At 36.8% G+C, this 19172-nt stretch overlaps 1 protein-coding gene across 3 annotated transcripts in view; it reads right to left on the bottom strand.

Annotated features, from left to right (window-relative positions):
• The window catches only part of EXOC6B (exocyst complex component 6B), a 624123-nt gene that overhangs the window by 244193 nt on the left and 360758 nt on the right, over positions 1-19172 (bottom strand). For all 3 annotated transcript variants that reach the window (XM_045979317.1, XM_045979318.1, XM_045979319.1), the window contains one exon: positions 15470-15649. In XM_045979317.1, the coding sequence (XP_045835273.1) occupies positions 15470-15649 (180 nt within the window). The remainder of the gene's footprint in view (positions 1-15469; positions 15650-19172) is intronic.

The raw sequence follows: 19172 nt of genomic DNA, 5'->3' as shown, positions 1-19172 counted from the left end.
CTCTTCAGTAGATCTTTCTGATATTCTGTGAGACAAACCGGGAAGTATTCCTAAAACATTTATGTTGCATAGCAAAGTATGATAACTGTCTCAAGGAAATGCATTTGTGTCATTGTTTGGGTTGCAAGCTGAACTAGCCCAGTCTTCATGGAACGCCCTTTTCACTTGAAAGATAGCTGACAGACAAATTACGGTTATTCATGCTTGGGTTTTGGTAGGCATTTTCTTCGAGATGATTGAAATGAGCCTGCCACTTTAAAGAGAACAACTGACAGTTAGTTGCCAATGACACAAGTCAAGCTTAGAAGCAAAATTTCCAATTTTGGAAAACTAGTATCTGCCACCATGATATAGCTTCCCAATACTTAAAAGACTTTTTAAATGAGACTGGTGGGAATATTACTGAGTGCAGGATGTGCTTTTTGATACTAAAAAGTGTCAACATTGGGAAGATCTGCATAACTAGGTGAAATGATATATCCATGATACTACAAAATCACACACGGGTAAAAGATCTGTTTAAAAGACAAAACCGATTAATGAACTTCAAGGTAACAGACTATGAAAAGTTCATCGATAAGGCTTCAGATTCTACATTACAACTAACCTTTACAAAACTATCAGGTGTCAAGTATTGCTGTAATATCTAAGAATATTAACAATAATCTGAAAAGATTATTTTATTAAAATAATAAAATTAAAGATTATTATTATTAAATCTGCAGATATATTATCCAACATATCTGCAAGCCCAGATTTTCTCATATACTTTAAACAAAACAACTTACCACAACAGACTGATACAGACGCAGATTTGAAATATCTGACATTCTTCTACTAAGCTAGACATTAAAGTTGTATAAACTATAAAATAATGCCATTTCTCTCACTAAATTTATTTTGTTTTGGAACCCAGAGCTAGTTTTCTTGAAAAACGTATTATTCAGGTTAACAGATAATGAGTATATTATTGTTATTTTAAAATTACTCAGTCTCAATTTCAAATATGATAAATATTATTGATCACTTTGAATTCCTCAATAACTTTTACTTTTTTTTCTTTTCCTTTCTTTTTTTTTAATTTTTTTTTTTTTTTTTAATTTGACAGAGAGAGATCGCAAGTAGGCAGAGAGGCAGGCAGAGAGAGTGAAAGGGAAGCAGGCTCCCCGCTGAGCAGAGAGCCCGACACGGGACTCGATCCCAGGACCCCGAGACCACGACCCGAGCCGAAGGCAGCAGCCCAAACCACTGAGCCACCAAAGGTCGGGGATGAGGAGGGAAAGAGGGAGAATGAGAGGGAGAATCCACACTGGGCATGAAGCCTGATGTAGGGCTCGATCTCATGACCCTGAGGTCATGACCTGAGCCAAAACCAAGAGGCTGATGCTTAACTGACTGAGCCACCCAGGCACTCCCTTCAAAAACTTTTAATAATGTAAAGAGTCTGAAGACTGAAAAGTTTGAGTTTAGCTATATTAGCTTCCTATTTGCTCCTATAGCAAATAACCAAAACTTTATTGGCTTAAAACAATACAGATTTATTATCCTACAGTTCTGACGGTTAGATGTCCAAAATTGCTCTTATTAAAACTAAAGCAACATTTCTTCTGAAGGCTCTAGGAAGGGGAAAACCTCTTCCTTGCTTTTTTTCAACTTCTAGAGGCTTCTCACATTCCTCGGCTCCTGGCTACATCACTCTGACTTTTGTTTCTGTCATTACAGAAATGACCATTGAGATTATATTGATTAATCTATATTACTTTTATATGCAATGGATATACCTCACCATTGTTATACTGAGCCTAAGAAATGACACAAAAGAGTATATACTCTATCATTCCACCAGCTGGCAAACCAAACTATGGTATTAAAAGTACAGATAGGGGCACCTGGGTTGCTCAGTCAGTTAAGCATCTGCCTTTGGCTCAGGTCACGATCCCAGGGGCCTGGGATCCAGAGAGTTGGGCTTGCTGCTCAATGGAGAGCTTGCTTCTCCCTCTCCTTCTCCCCATGTTTGTGCTCTCTCTCTCTCTCTCTCTCACTCTCTCCCAAATAAATAAAATCTTTTAAAAAATAAAATAAAAGTATGGTTCATGATTACCTTCAGGAAGGTAAGGATTACCTTCAGGAAGAAAGGGACAGATTTGATGGGGGAAAGCTAAAAAGGTCTTCTGGGAAACTGATAATGTTCTGTCCCTTGATCTGCATGCTGAAAACACAAGACTATTTTGTGAACATTCTTTAAACTATATGTAATTTGTTTATTTTTCTATGTTTGTTATTCTTCAATTTAAAAACAAACAGCAGGGCGCCTGGGTGGCTCAGTTGACTAAACGTCTACCTTCAGGTCAGGTCACGATCTCAGGGTCCTGGGATTGAGCCCCACATTGGGCTCCCTGCTCAACAGGGAGTCTGCCTCTCACTCTCCCTCTGTGCTCACTCTCTCTCAAATTAAAAAACAATCTTTAAAAAAGAAAGAAAAAATAAAAAATAAAAACAAACAGCAAGTGAAGTGATTCCCTTTTCTAAAAGATAAACTATTTAAAAAAAGAATACGTTTTTCCAGGGGCCTCTTAACCAAAAAAATGAGCCACAGGAGTCACCATATCCGTTTTACAACAGAGAAATATAGACATGACCAACATGACACCAAAAATATAATTCTAAAAAAAAATCCTCAAATTGTATACAGCTCTAGTCGGATACTAGGTTCACATGTAGGAAAAAATAGGCACAGAAGAAAATTATCTTTAAAAGGGGTTTAGTTAGACTGCTTGAAACTGTAGAATTAGGATCTGTCTATTGAAAGACAGCTTCCTTATGATTTCAGCTCGGTCATGATCTCAAAGGTCTTTGGATTAAGCCCTGACCTGGGAGCCTGCTTGAAATTCTTCCTCTCTCTCCCTCTGTCCCTCCCCCTAATTGCACCCACACTCTCTCTCAAGACAGCTTCCCATCTTCAGGTCCTTGTCACCTCTTGATCCTAGCACTAACTTCCAAAGGAGTTCTCAAGATACACATCGATCAAAGGAAACTTAAAATAAAAATAATAAACAGCACCTACCAAAACAGAACAAAACACACATATACAAACACAGAACTTAAAACTTCCTTGCTTTGTTACTTTGACAATCACTCTAAGTATTGACAAAAGTCTCCATCCTGGAATAGTTAAAGATAGTAAATCATTTATTTTCAGAAATACTGTAAAGGCAATCAGATTATCCTAAATGAAATACAATTAACAAGTGTATATTCTAAACAGAAACTCTTTTTAAAAATAGTGTATTTTTATCCCCAGGGGTACAGGTCTGTGAATCGCCAGGTTTACACACTTCACAGCACTCACGATAAAAATACATTATATGTTTGTTAAAAAAAAAAATTTGGAAGGGGAGGCGAACCATAAGAGACTATGGACTCTGAAAAACAACCTGAGGGTTTTGAAGGGTCAGGGGTGGGAGGTTGGGGGAACAGGTGGTGGGTAATGGGGAGGGCACGTTTTGCATGGAGCACTGGGTGTTGTGCAAAAGAATGAATACTGTTACACTAAAAAAATAAATAAAATGGAAAAAAAAAATAGAATGCATTCGGGGAGCCTGGGTGGCTCGCGCCTGGTTGGCTCAATGGGTTAAAGCCTCCGCCTTCGGCTCAGGTCGTGATCCCAGGGTCCTGGGATGGAGCTCCACATCGGGCTCTCTACTCAGCAGGGAGCCTGCTTCCCTTCCTCTCTCTGCCTGCCTCTCTGCCTACTTGTGATCTCTGTCAAATAAATAAATAAACTCTTTAAAAAAAAAAAAAGAAGAAGAAAGTTGTTTTTTCCTTGAACGGGGTCTGGACCTCATCTACAGTCAGGGAGAGCAACAAGCCTGTAGTTGCTAATTCAAAGTAAGAGGGGTCCCCAGGGGCAAGTATGCACTGTGTCTGATTTCCAATAATGTGTGTTATTTGTTTGGAGAAGTTCAAGCACTTACTAAACCATATTAAAACTGTGGCTATAAACCACTATGAAAGTATTACAGAACAGTGGCATGTACCAGATTCCTGTTCAGTGAACTGTGAACTCCTCACCCCACAACATGTGCACTGAATGTGCTCAAGTATCTTGGCACCAATCCGCAGGCTCAAATTTGCCATCTTGTCAAAGAAGTAAAAATGTAACTTAGAATGACCTAACTGCCATATTCCCAAGTAGCAGTATTTTCTTCCTTGTGAACTTGAATACCTTTGCAGTGTTTTCCCAACTTTACTCTCAATGAAACAGAATTGTAAAGCCAAGTAAATTTATGTGAAAGAGTTGTAATAGAAAAGATGTCCTGTGATGGCGAGCAGTCATCTGAGTTGAAAGTCGCCGTTCCATGTTCCATGTTCCTGCTAGGCACATCCAATCTCATTATGACATTCACTGGATACTCAGGGCCGGGGGATATATTAAAAAGTCTAAGACATTTTCCTGCTAAGAACTTGTAACCTGAGAGATGATAAAGGGAATGTATTTTTTAAAAATCCTAAAACCAATCGTTTCAGATGACGTATCTTAAGTTTTAAGTGGAGAATGGAGACAATAAGATCTATAGGAGTTTACAAGAAAGTCAAACCCTTGGGATCGACTTGTGGGGAAGAGGGACACTAGTCCAGAAAGATTTCATTGGGAAAAGAGGCCTTGAATTTCATTTTCAAGGAAAGAAAGACTTGAAAGTGAGATGAGAAGTCCTTCCAAGGAGAAAGAAATCCATGAATAAAAGTCTACAGCCATACATTGGGGAAGGTATGGGCTATGCTGAGTGCTGTGAAGTGTGTAAGCCTGACAATTCACACACCTGTCCCCCTGGGGCAAATAATACATTATATGTTAATAAAAATAATTAATTAAAAAATAGTAAAATGCCCAGTTTAAAAAAAAAAAAAAAAGTCAGGGCGCCTGGGTGGCTGAGTTGGTTAAGCGACTGCCTTCGGCTAAGGTCATGATCCTGGAGTCCTGGGATCGAGTCCCACATCAGGGAGTCTGCTTCTCCCGCTGACCTCTCTCTTCTCATGCTCTCTCTCTCTCTCTCAAATAAATAAATAAAATCTTTTAAAAAAAGAAAGTCTACAGCCAGAAGGAAGCATAGTATGTTTGGGAATAATGAACAGATATACTTTGCTAAAGTCAAGGGTTTATGTGGAGGAATTACAGGAAATACATGTAATATGAATAAGAACTACCCTAGAAAAAGTACAAATCATTGAAATTTTCTGAGCAAAGGGCATGACAGAAACACCAGTGTTTATGAAATACACATCCGAAAATAAACCTGCATAAAGAGAAACTCTATTACGTTCTTCCTCTAATGACCACACACCCTCAGTTGTCCTCAGTAGTGACTCATTACTTCTGATCTAATCTTCATCATGCTTTGCCAGTCCCCTTGCCTAGAACTTTGCTAGGATACCTCAGTTCAACAGAACCCCTACAAATTCCAAATCTCCACCTTTTTAGTCTTTGAAATTTTAGGGAAAAAGCAACTAGTTATTGTAGCAAAAAGACCCTGGGCTTCAGCAGGAGAGGCCTCAACCTAAATCTCTATTCCACTCTATATTGACTTGGGTGATTTTGGCCAATAATTTACCTATCTATGCCTAAATTCAGTCTATAAAAGGGGATTGCTCTAAAGAATGAAATGAGCTAAATGAAGAAGACTGAAATCTTTCACTATTGTAATTTATGAACAAAGGGAAGTCTGACCTGGAAGAAGTCCCCCAAAGATCTAAACATTTCTTTCTTTCTTTTTTTTTTTTTAAAGATTTTATTTATTTGTCAGAGAGAGAGCGCACAAGCAGGCAGAGGCGGAAAGAGAAGCAGGTTCCCTGACAAATAAGGAGCCCCATGAGGGACTCGATCCCAGGACCCTGCGATCATGACCTGAGCCCAAGGCAGTGGCTTAACCCACTGAGCCACCTAGGCAGGCATCCTTAAACATTTCTTAATAAAGCAAACAATTAAATATGTTTTAAATGCCAATTAACAAAAAAATTATAAAACAGCCATTTTGTAAAGATTAGGAAGCTACATCACAATTATTTACATTTCATATATTTCCTATTGAACATTTTTCCCACTAACATGTTTTTAGAGTTTTTACATACTTACAATCATTTTTGTTAAATTTTCATACTGCTTTTATCATTTAATGTTATGTTATAAATACTCTGCAGTGCAGTTTATTAATATTCATAAAATTAGCTTTAACAAATGCATAATAGTTCCTTGATCAATAGTGTATAGTTTATATAGCCATTTACCTGTATTACAGTTAAGGTTGTTTTTAATTACTTGATCCTATAAGCAATGTTGAAATAATTGTTTTGTCCTCAGAGAATACCCAGCTTCCCACTACCCCAGAACCAATGCAAAAGACTCAGAGAAGTCTCCTTCCCATTTGAAAAAGGTATCTGAGATATTAATATCTGAGACAGTAAAGTGAGAGATTAAAGACCGAGCGACATCCAACATGTTCCCATCGGTACCTCTGACTCTAACTAGTGTATTAGATATGGAGAGCTGGAGCACTTAGTGGTCCTTGAAGCACGAGATTCTCCTTCTTTTCTACCTTATCTCAGCCCCAAAAACAAGATCAGAAGCAGATGCCTCTTGGTATTTGGAATCAAACATTCTTAATCTTTTATTTAGTAATTATGAGAGCAAGAGACCAATATTGAAGAGTTAAAGGACTACTGGCGGGGTACTACCAGATACATTGGCTGGGGCTGTGGGCAAATGGTTTTCTGGAGGACGAGTGCTACCTAACAGCTCAACACACAAAGATGTCTCTAGAGAAATATAAACTCCTAAAGGATATAAGTCACTAACTAAACTCACAACCCCAATACCACAGCAGAGAGCAAATCTTTTGATTTCAAAATACTCTATGTAGCGCCAATGACCAAAATCTTAACAGCACAGAAACAGGGAATACTGATTTCTCAGTAGGCCAAGAAATCATCCGCAAATCTATAATTTGCTGCATCGGAGGGGAGAAAACATCAAAAAAGAAAAAAATGTTCAGAAACTAGCTCTACCTATTTAGTTATTCTGAAGAAAAACTTGTTTGATATCCCGAAGGCTCTGATGCCTTGGGTTCCTTGAGAACACCCGAAACTTCCTGAAGGGCCTGTCTCGTTTTATTGCACTTCACCCTGCTTTACGTGGAGATACCGGTTGTTTTTTTTTTGGTAAATTGAAGGTTCAAGGCCGTGAAGGAAGTAACTGAAGATGTGGTGGAAATAGCAAAAACAACTAGAATGAGAAGTGAAGCCTGAAGATGGGACTAAATTACTGGGATCTCATGATAAAACTTGAGCAAATAAGGAGTCATTTCTTACAGGTGCGTGAAGAAAGTGATCTCTTGAGATGGAAGCTACTCTTGGTGAAGATGTTGTGAAGACTGTTGAAATGACAACAAATGACTCAGTAGAACATTACATAAACTTAGTGGAGAAAGCAGTGACAGGGTTGGAGAGAATTGATTCCAATCTTGAAAGAGGTTCTGCTGTGGGTAAAATGTTATGAAAGAGCATCATATGCTACAGAGAAATTATTCCTGAAAAAGAAAGACAATCAATGCAGCAAACTTCATCATTTTACTTGTAAAAGCTTGCCACAGCCACCCTGATCTTCAGTAATCGTCACCCTGATCTGTTGTCATCATCAAGACGAGACCCTCTACCAGCAAAAAAATTATAACTCTTTAAAAGCTCAGAGATGATGGCAAGCACTTTTTAGCAATAAAACATTTTTCAAATAAGTTATATATATTGGTATCTTAAGCATAATGTTACTGTACACTTAATAGACTACAGTATAGTGTAAACATAACCTACACACACTGGGGAAACAAAAAAAATTATTTGACTTGCTTAATTGCGATATTTGATTTATTGCTGTGATCTGGAACCAAACCCACAATATCTCCAAGGCACCCCTATATTTTGTTCAAGAGAAAACCACAGGGATTAAGATAACTTAGAGAAGTGTTATTACCATTAGATAAGAGAATTTCCACATGAGATGTCAGCTAAGGGAACTAGGTGAGGTTAGAAACAGGCAACCTATTTTTAAGATTAAAATTCTGTCACTTGAAAAACAGTGATTTTTTTTTTAACTGGGTAAGTTTAAGGGAATACGGAAGGAGAAGGATCCAACTGGAATTTTAACCCAAACAAACTTTAGGTCCTTGTATCAGAATAATACTTTGTGACTTTGCTTTTTAATAATTAAGTGATTACTTTTAATGATATATATGATCTAAAAATGGCTCCCAATCCCTAGGTAAGAATTCACTTAATTTTATTATACAGAAGAAGTAAACTTATCTATTCCTATTTCATGGAAGGTTCTGTACCACACACACTGACAGAGATGATTCAAGCAAGGTCTCTATCGATCCACAGTTTGTAGCTAGAAATCAATCAGTAGGCACAATGATATAATGGAAAAATTTTAAAATCAAGGAAATCTGTTTAAATCCTGACCCAGCCACCTATTTGTTGTATCTCTTACAAGGTACATAACTTCCCTGAGTTCATGTTCTCGTTACTAAAATATACTACTACTCATCTGACTGAGGTATCCTGAATCATCTTAGTTGAGATGACATGTAACACAAGTAAAACATCTAGAACACAGTAGGTACTTCTAAATCACCGTGTTTCCCTTTCCGGACATAACCACACATATCCGTAACACATCCCACCCAAGGCAGGATTCGGTTAGTGCCATATAATAAGTACCACAAAAAAGAAAGATGTCACCTCTGGTTAGTAGAACTGGAGAAGACTTCAGGGAAGGTACGGGATTTGAAATGAGCCTTGAAGGATGGGTGAGAGTCCAACACACATAGTTAAAGTAGACAAAAGGGTTTAACAACACCAAAGGCAGAAAGCAGTTGAGACGCTTGTTTGTCTAACATGAAGTATATGATCTTCCCACCAGTGGAGTTTTGACGTTTCTTGCAGGTCTATACTGTAAGTAATTTGTTGGGGATTTTTCCTTTTTTGGGGTCTACTTTGAGCTGCCTTTGCTACCTCAACACTATAACCTCTCAGTGTTGAGCAGGTTGATTGTAGTATCCAGAATCAAAGTTAGAGGTAACACCCAGCCCTAAATCCTCAGTATTGCTTCCACAAATGCCATGTTTCTGTGTAGCCGAGTATATAGAGTTTCTTTCTGAAACTGACAAAGAATATTACTTCAGTTTGGAAGGAATATGTTGGGCAAAGAGAAAACTGAGACACAGACGAAATGGAGGTCATATGAATGGAAAGTCCTGATGGTCACAGAGAAGATTTTATACTTAATGGGAGGCACTGACACTTTATAAGTACCAGAATCATTTGGTTAGTCCCGAGATGACAGCAGTTCACAGATTTAAATGCAGTGCTAAGAGAAATGCGTTTAAAAGGCTTTTAGTGAGGAAGAATCTCAGGAACTTAAATATAGAAAATGACTTTCCCTTAAAGATGGCCCATCACATAACTGCCCGAGAAGGAAGGCCAAGGACAGGTATCACTGTACTTTCAGACCAAGAAGCTAAGGCAAACTGAAATGGGTTCAAAGAGATATTGACCCAGGTCATATAAATTAATATTCATAGCAGACAGAGAAAACAAAGTCAGGATTCCCTCTTCTGGGTCCGTTACTTGAGACAGCATTGCCTCTCCCATGCATTTCTGAAAAGATAATTATCAGGATAACAAAGATAAATTCTCAAAAGTACGCTCTTATGCTGAGCAGGCAAAATGGGTAGCTGTGATGTAATTCTGTCAGACAACTGGGGCTGCGAACCAGCTTGTGGACCTACCTCGCCTCTTAAAGGACAAGGCAACACTTTAGAATTCGAACTCTGGAAAACCTTATTATTACAATCATTTCTGGAGGCCACCTTGGTCATCAAAACTTCAAGAGGAAATTAGTTGCAAATTTCTATAATTGTCCCCCCTGACCATTCAGTCAGTGTTCAGTGAAATATAATCTAGGACATCCAGCATTCACACACACGTTCTCTCTCTCTCTCTATCTCTCTCTCACATACAAACACCGACACACTGCCCTGTCCCTTTCGTTACGTTGCTAGCGTGGTGACAAAACCTCCTGAGAACTGAGAAAACCTGGGGATTTCAAAATATAATATAACAAGGGTTTTTCTTTACAGTTCTTGCCATATATGTATTTCCTATTATTCAATCTCCCTTTGACAAGGAAGCCCCTCTCATTAGGGAATTAAAATATGGAAAGAAATATTCATATTAATTCATATTAATTAAAAAACAAATGATTTTTTTTGTTTTTGTTTTTTCTCAGAAATCGCTCCTTCCTCTCTCATCTTTCATTAGTGCACAAGAGCAAATCTCAGACACGTATCTGTTTGCATAATCCATTTTACTACTACGAGCTTCCATGAAGGCACTATCTAGGATGCCAGGGAACACAAACACAAAGGCTGGGCAGTCTCTTTTGCTGTCTGTAAAAACCAGAAGGCACGGTTTTTAGAAGCCATACCAATTTGATTCTAGAGTATCAGTTGGTGAATATAAGCGCTTTTTGAAATAGTGGCTTCAGAAAGAAACTCTCTATACTCGGCTACACAGAAACATGGCATTTGTGGAAGCAATACTGAGGATTTAGGGCTGTGAGTTACCTCTGACTTTGATCCTGGATACTACGATCAACCTGCTCAACACCGAGAGGTTATAGTATTTAGGTGGCAAAGGCAGCTCAAAGTAGACCAAAAAAAAAAAAAAAAAAGGAAAAATCCCCAAGAAATTACTTACAATATAGACCTACAAGAAAGGTCAAAACTCTACTGGTGGGAAAATCATATATTTCATGTTAGAGAAACAAGAGTCTCATTAAAAGTACTGCTTCTAAATGGCCAGGACATTAAAGTAAGTATGAGGGGGACATATGATAGCTGTTGTATATATAGGAACCAATGTATTATATGACATGTATAAACAGTCATGCTTACTATGGTGTCATTTTTTATATTTTAAGAACAGAAAAAAAACAAGGAAGATGAATATAGGGAACACCTGTCCAGGATGGCTTCAAATTTGAACTACTGCATTTTATTTCCCATGAATTCCAAAATCTGACTCATTCAAGGAACTGTACAATGGTCGGGTAAATATTACAACCAAAACATGATGAGCCATTTTCCTTCCACAAAATGAAACACATTTGTAGAAATCTTTCTTCAATAAGTGATTTTTTTTTAATATACATTAGTTATCAAGGACAGAATACTCTTGGAACAGAGAATAGTAATCCTAAATATCACCTTCCACTACCCCCAGAACTATAAAAGCAGCAAATGTTTCATGACAGAAAACATTTTTTTAAACAAAGATAAACAAAAAGAAAAAAAAAATAAAAGTTATACTGAGACTAGGATAGTTAAATTAGGGAGTGTGTAATTCTGGAGTTTTACTATATGTTATGTTGATGATTAATGTGTGTGTGTCTCTATTAATAAAAGTGAGATCATAGAGTATAAAACTATTTTACAATCTGCTTTTCCAATCAAGAAATAATTAACATATTTTAAGTTGATAAATATCCATCTCCACTAATTTAATGAATGGCTGAGATCATATTATGTGAATATATAATAAGTTACTGAGCTAACACATCTGTTACTGGCTTTTAACTATTCCCCACTTCACTACACAAAAGACAATACTATGTTGAACACACTTACTGTGAATTGTATGATACACCCGTGATTATTTCATGAAGTAAGATTTCTGAAAGTGGGACTAGATTGCAGGGTCAAAGGTAAGCAAATTTTAAGAGATTTTTGAGGCATTCTGAGAAACTGACCACCAAGAAGAATATACCAATTTACATACCTTCCAGCAATGTAACAGAATACCTATTTGGGGAAATGTTTCTCATAAATATTGAATATTATCATTTTCGTATATACTTTTGGCAAGTTTATAGTCAAGAATATCCCACAATATTAATATGCATGTCTTATTACCAGAGTTATACATTTTGCTCATGTTATCATTAGTCTTTTATTTTTCTTCTTTTCTGCCTAAACTACCACATCTGCAAATTTTCCCAATAAGTTGTGCAGTCTTCATACTGAGTTTGAAACAATGGGTTATATTGTTATATATTAGAGATAATAGCCTTTTGGCATACTTGTCAATTTTGCAGTAAGCTTACATTTTATTTCCTTTATCAACGATTGTTAGGTAACTTACAAAACATTTTATGTGGCCAAATTATTAACCTTTTCCTTAATGATTTCACTCTTTGGTGTCATCCTTATAATGGTGACTTATTTTCAGATTACAGAAATATTTGCTAATATTTTTATTGGCTCTCCCATAACTTCTTTCTTTTTAAAAACGTAAACATGTGGGTGGGAGGACGGGGTAACTGGGTGATGGGCATTAAGGAGGGCACGTGATGTAATGAGCACCAATTGTTATACGTAACTGACGAATCACTAAATTCTACCCCTGAAACTAATAATACACTACATGTTAACTAACTTGAGTTTAGATAAAATCTAGAAAACAATTTTTAATAAAATGTAAACATGTATTTGATCTAGAATTTATTTTGATATATGAAAACATCTTTTTATCCAAATTAGCAGATAGTAGTGGCCACAGCAATTGCTAATGCCACCTTTATCATATACGAAATTCTTACAGGTACTTTGAACTATTGCTAGATTTTATGTTCTCTTTCTCTAATCTATCAGTCTATTCCAGTGTGAAAAGGGAAAAAAAAGGTTATTTTTGGTTTATAGTAATATTTCTACACTTGATAGGAAAAGACCACACTGAATTTACTGTTTCTTATTTTTTGGCAAATACTGTCCATTTTTGTCTGCAAATAAATCTTAGAATTATTCTGTTAAAATAATCCACCATCATCAAATTCACTTGTTATTCATGGCAATTAGATTAATTTTGGAAAAATTCTTTGCAATATTAAATATTCTCACCTAAAATGCTACATAATAAAGTCTCTTCTAAATTATTCTGACATGTTCTGCACAGTAGTCCTACATATAACTTGTTAAGTATATTTACAGAGATTTTATAATCCAAAATGAATAGGGTATTTTTTTTTTGGCAATATATTTTCTATGAGGGTATTGCTAACATAAGAGAAGCTGATTTGTTTTCTAAGTGGACAACCAAACCAACTAAAGTCTTACTGGTCTTAATTACTTTTTAGTTGATTTGGGAGGGGTTACCCAACCACATAGTAATAATCTATGAATAATGATAACATTTATTATTTTTTTAACTATATTTCATAGAACTTCTAAAGCACTAGTAAGTATCTTTGCCATACTTTTGATGTAAATGCAAATAAGTGCTTCCAGTGTTTCACTGTTAAATCTATGGTCATTGCTGAATTTCACATAGATGCTCCTTATCACGTTACTGAAATATTATATTGCTTGAATATTAGCAATTTTTTTAAAATCTGGAGTGCAGGCTGGATATCGTGCCATGCCTTTTTAGAATAAAAAAAGCTGATCCTTATCTCTTCTACCTGGTAATGTGATAAATTAGATCAAAAGATTTTTAAATATCAAACCATCCTTGCATATCTAGAATGAATCCTACATGGTAGTGGTAAATTATTTTCTTAAAACACTTAGGAAATGACTTGCTAAAATTTATTTATTGGTTCTTTGTTTGCTCTTTTGTGCTACTTTTGTCTTGCTTTGATGTCACGGTAAAACTAGATGAAATAACCTAGTTTTCTGCAGGCCAATGCTCCCACCAAACAGTGTAAGAGGCAGTGAAAAACGGAGAAACACCACACAGTTAGGAAACAATGAGGATGAAAGGGAATAAAGCTGCAAAGAAGGCAAACCTTTTCAAGGTGAGCTGAGCCTCTACAGCCATCCCTGGAGGGATCTGTCCCATGTACACATAGGAAGAGAGTAAGAATCTGGGTTAGGTACAGGCAGAGAGTGACTCCTGGGCTGAAACAAAATCACTGAATTATTGTTCCTTCCATGGGGCTGAAGTGCCAGAATTGGAGCTCTGAGGGCCAGTTACTTCCTCAAGACATTTTCTGAATTCTAAAGCTACACACCTGAGGAAAATAAGGGTCTAAGCCATAATCTCTGAAAAGCAAAGTAAGATTTCCCAGTCTTAGTGTTTCATAGAAAAAGACTCACTAATAGGAGGATTCATGAGGATCTCAGGCGGGAGCTAAAGATCTTGAGGGAGTGGTGAACTGACATTGACAATCTCCAGCCACTTCCTTCCTATAGGAAATGGCTGATCTGGGTAAGCCTCCCTCTCAAGACATTTGCCAAACTATAAAATTTTAAAAGGAGGCTGAAGAGATAAGGTTTTTATGAAAAGTAGAAAGTTCCATAGTTCTCTTGGTCCCAAAGAGACGACGATGTGCCAGACTCTCATTAACAGCTCTGAAGGACCACATCCTAGCAACCGGGGCAAATCAAAGGTACACTGCATCTGCAACCCAGGCAGGCCCCAGGTTAGCCCATGATGGGATTAAGACGATGAGGCTCAAACCACAACCTACCTGCCCATTCTACCTAATTCTCAATGGAAGGGATAAACCAGTTCTTCTGGGAGATGTTACCACCTGGAACCCCGACGTGTTTTAAATGCAATGTTTAACACCAACCAAAAAATAATAGGAAAAGATAGGATTATATGACTGATAACTAAGAAAAAAAAATCAGAAACAATTCCATCTACATGTAGGTGAATGACGCTTCACCATTAGTGAAAAAACCACTTTAAAATGACTAATTAATATGCTCAAGAAAATAGAGAAAAGATGGACAAATTAGATAAAAAGATAGAGAACTTCACCAGAGAATTTGAGGTTAAAAAAAGAAAAATTAAATGGACGGGTGCCTGAGTGGCTTAGTCTGTTAAGCGTCTGCCTTCGGCTTAGGTCATGATCCCAAGGTCATAAGATCAAGGCCCACATCAGGCTCCTTGCTCAGGGGGAAGCCTGCTTCTCCCTCTGCCTGCCACTCCCCCTCCTTGCACTCACTCTCTCTCTCTCTCTCTCTCTCTGACAAATAAATAAAATCTTTAAAAAAAAAATTAAATGGATATTCTAGGACTAAAAGATATATACCTGGAATTTTAACTCCTAAGATTTTCTTCTACCATGGCATTCACTATGTGTTTGCACAAATTACTTTAGGTGAAGTTAAGAGGAACAGAAACAGACATAATATTACAGACCATTTTCAAAATAAACAAAATGCAAAAGTCAATGAAAAAATGATGGGCAAGGCCTCTAGATCTCAACAAGGCATGATAATTATAGCGTGAGCTTTTATATCCTAAACAGCTACCCAGTTAGTTAAAGCCCAAAAAGCATCTTTCACCAAACTAGATTTTTAAGAAAACTTTTTTCTACATGATGGGCAATGTAAGAGCAATTGTCACTTACAGGAAGGTGTGTGAATACTGCAAAAGTGCTTCGTAGAAAGGCAATGAGGTCTACTAAGTAATCACTAGCTTTGTTGCCCAAATCTCCAGTCATCCAGTCATAGTCGGCCAGCTGTAGAAACTGGTCGATCTTCTGGTTTAAGTTGGTATAAATTTCTTCTTCAGCTGCATGTCTGGCATCCTGTGAAACACAGAATTTTAAAAATCATTCATACTTCCAATATAATCGAAAATTTCCACTTGGAGACATTAACAGTTACATCCACTAAGGAAGAGAATTGGGAATATTAAGCAATATCACAGTCTCTGTCAATTTTTCTTTTTCAGAAGCACAGTAAAGACTTTTCTATTCTGTATCTGCAAGACAAGCTAATGCTTTGCTTCACCAAATAGAGAATCTACCTTTACTGCCCTCAACTATCTGCATCATTTTTCACTTTCCTACATTTGTTCAAAACCATATTCACTCTCAGGGTCTTATTCCGTTCATCCCTTCCAAGACTCCAAGAACCTCCCTTCCTATAATAACCTCTCTATAGCCCCCACTCTCCTCACTTTGCTTAAAATAAGTATGCTGAAGTCTCAGCTTCATGCTATAAATATTCCCACTAGCTACTATCCTACCTCTCTCGTGTCTCTGTCATCAAGGACATTCAGATTGGTATATGCCGATGTTTCCTGAAATTTGTTCCAAGGAACACCAGATCTGGAAAATGCTAACACAACAGCACAAGAGTTCCAAGATCAAGTAAGTTTGAGAAACCCTGTTTAAGAGAATCATGATGTACACTAGCATATAAAAGGCTGTAAGAAGTATCATGGGACCAACGTTCCAAGAAAAATATTTTCAGGACAAACAGATCTACCTGATCCAGGGCAATTGAGATTCCAGTGCTAACCATCTGTCAACATGGTTTGGTCCACAGTAACCCGTAACATCATGCTACAACGTGCAATATTTATTTTTCAGTCTGATCTTACTTGGTCTCCGTTAAATCCTCTCCTAGAACTCTGTTTTCCTTTGGCTTTCACAATATAGTTTTCTCCTGGTTTTATTTTTACTTTTCTGGCCTGTAATGCTCTTAATTTCACTGGGTGATTACATCAACTCCTAGAGCTTACACTATCTCTATCCAAACCTACCCTTGTTAAAGACCCATATATCTTTTTTTATGTATATATTTATTCTTTTTCTTAGAGAGTGAGAGCTCGAGTAGAGGGAGGTGAGGTGGGCAGAGGGAGTGAGAGAGAGAATCTTAAGCTGGCTCCCAACTCAGCACAGAGCCCTATATGGGGCTCAGTCTCAGGAGTCTGAGGTCATGACGTGAACCAAAATCAAGAGTCAGATGCTTAACCAACTGAGCCATTCAGGTGGCCCAAAGACCCTTTAAGTCTGATTATTCCTGAGCATTGTGACCCACGGAAACTCTAAACACAGTGAGTCCAACACTAGATGGAACATAATCCCCACTCGTCACCTGCCTAGTTCAGTCCAAGGTAGAGATCTACACAAGATATTGGATTCATTCTTTCCTTTAAACTCAGTCACTGAGTCCTGTAAATTCCAATTCCTAAATTTCTGACTCTGATCTTCCTCTCCATTCGCATCATTTTAGTGGCTGCATAATTTGTCAATATATTTACATACTATAATTATAGGCACTGACTATATTTATAAGAACCATGTTTCAATGAGCATTTTTGTGGTTAGATAGTTACAAACTTGTATGATAATCTAATACTGTCCTTGAATTCCCATTTTACTGAGTTTTCTTTTCATTAATAAACATTATTCTTACAAATTAAGATTTACAGAAAAACTGAAAAGAAAGGACAGAGCATTCATGTATTCTGTCCTACATATTCCCCTCCCACTGTTTACCCTATATTAAAACTTCATTAGTCGGGTACATCTGTTACAACTCATGAACGAGCATTGATATTTTATTATTAACTAAAATCTATGGTTTGCATTGGGGTTTGGTCTTAGCATGAAACAGTTCTATGGGTACTGGCAAATGTATAATGTCATATATTCACCATTATAGTATCATAGAAATAGCTTTCCTGTCCTACAATTCCACTCAGTTCTATCTATTCGTTCCTCCTTTGCTCATCCCCTGAATCCTGGCAATGACTGACCTTTTTACTTTCTCCATAACTTTGCCTTTTCCAAAATGTCATATACCTGGAATCTGACAGTATGTAGATTTCCAGATTGACTTCTTTTCCTTAGCAATGTACATTTAAGCTTCCTCCATGTCTTTTCATAGCTTGATAGTCCTTTCCTTTTCATCACTGAATAATACTTCATTGTCTGAATGTATCATAGTTTGTTTATCCATTCCCTTATAGGAGGACATGTTGGTAGTTTCCAAGTTTGGCCAATTATAATAAATCTGCTCTAAACATTTATGTGTGAGGTTTTGTATGGATTAAGTTTTCAACTCACTTGGATAATACGAAAAAGCATGACTGGTGGATTGTATGGTAAGACTATCTATGTTCAGACTTGAAAGAAACTGATAAACTGTCTTCCAAAATGGCATTACCATTTTGCATTAGCAACAGCAACGAATGAGAGTTGTTGCTGCTCCAGTATTTAGTGTTGTCAGTGTTTTGGATTTTAGCCATTGTAACAGTTGTGTAATGGCATATCACTATAGTTTAATTTTAATTAAACTCACTTTAATTTACAATTCTCTCTCCATTCCTTAATGGGGTGTACGTTCAGATCTTTTGCCTGTTTTTAAATTGGGTTGTTTGTTTTCTTATTGTTGAGTTTTACCAGTTCTTTGTATATTTTGGATATGTCTTTATTAGCTCTGTTTTGCAAATACTTTTTCCCTACCTATGGCATATCTTTTCATTCTCATCATGATGTCTTTCCAAGAGAACAAGTTTTTCATTTTAATAAAGTCCAAATTAGCAATATTTTCCTTGATGGATCATGGTTTTGGTGATGCATCCAAAAAGTCATAGCCATACCCAATGCAACTGAGATTTTTCCTTTTTCCCATATTCTATAAGTTTTATAGTTTTGTGTTTTACATAAGTCTATGATCCATTTTGCATTAATTTTTGGGAACAGTAATATCTGTAATAAGTCTGTAAGATCTGTAATAAAAGTAAAAGTCTAATAAGTGTAATAATCTGTCTAGACTATTTTCACTTTTTTGTGTGTGGATGTCCAGTTGTTCCAACACCATTTACTAAAAAGACTTTCCTTTCTCCATTAAATTTACTTTACTTGCTATCAACATTCAGTTAACTATATTAGTATGGGTCTATTTCTGGGCCCCTTATTCTATTCCTTTGATCTATTATCTATTCTTTTGCCAACAGCACATAGTCTTGATCACTGTTGCTTTATAGTGAAGTCTTGAAGTCAGGCGCTGTCAGTCCTCTGTCAGTCCTCTAACTGACAAGTAACTAGTTAGAGAACTGTTAGTCCTCTAACACTGTTCTTCTTCAATATAGTGTTGGCTATTCTGGGTGTTTTGCCTCCTCATACATACTTCAGAATCACTTTGTCAATATCACAAAATAACCAGGGGGGTTTGGATTGAAGTTGCATTGAATTAACAAACGTACTTGAGAAGAACAGATATATTGATAAAATTTTAAGTCTTCCTATACATGAACATGGAACAAATTTCCATTTATTTAGATCTTTTTCTTTGACTTCTTTTCATCAGAATTTT

The sequence above is a fragment of the Meles meles genome, chromosome 15 (genome assembly GCF_922984935.1).
Source record: "Meles meles chromosome 15, mMelMel3.1 paternal haplotype, whole genome shotgun sequence".
In the NCBI taxonomy this organism is placed as follows: domain Eukaryota; kingdom Metazoa; phylum Chordata; class Mammalia; order Carnivora; family Mustelidae; genus Meles; species Meles meles.
The sequence above is the reverse complement of the archived record's forward strand: the minus strand, read 5'-3'. Positions and strand labels throughout refer to the sequence as shown.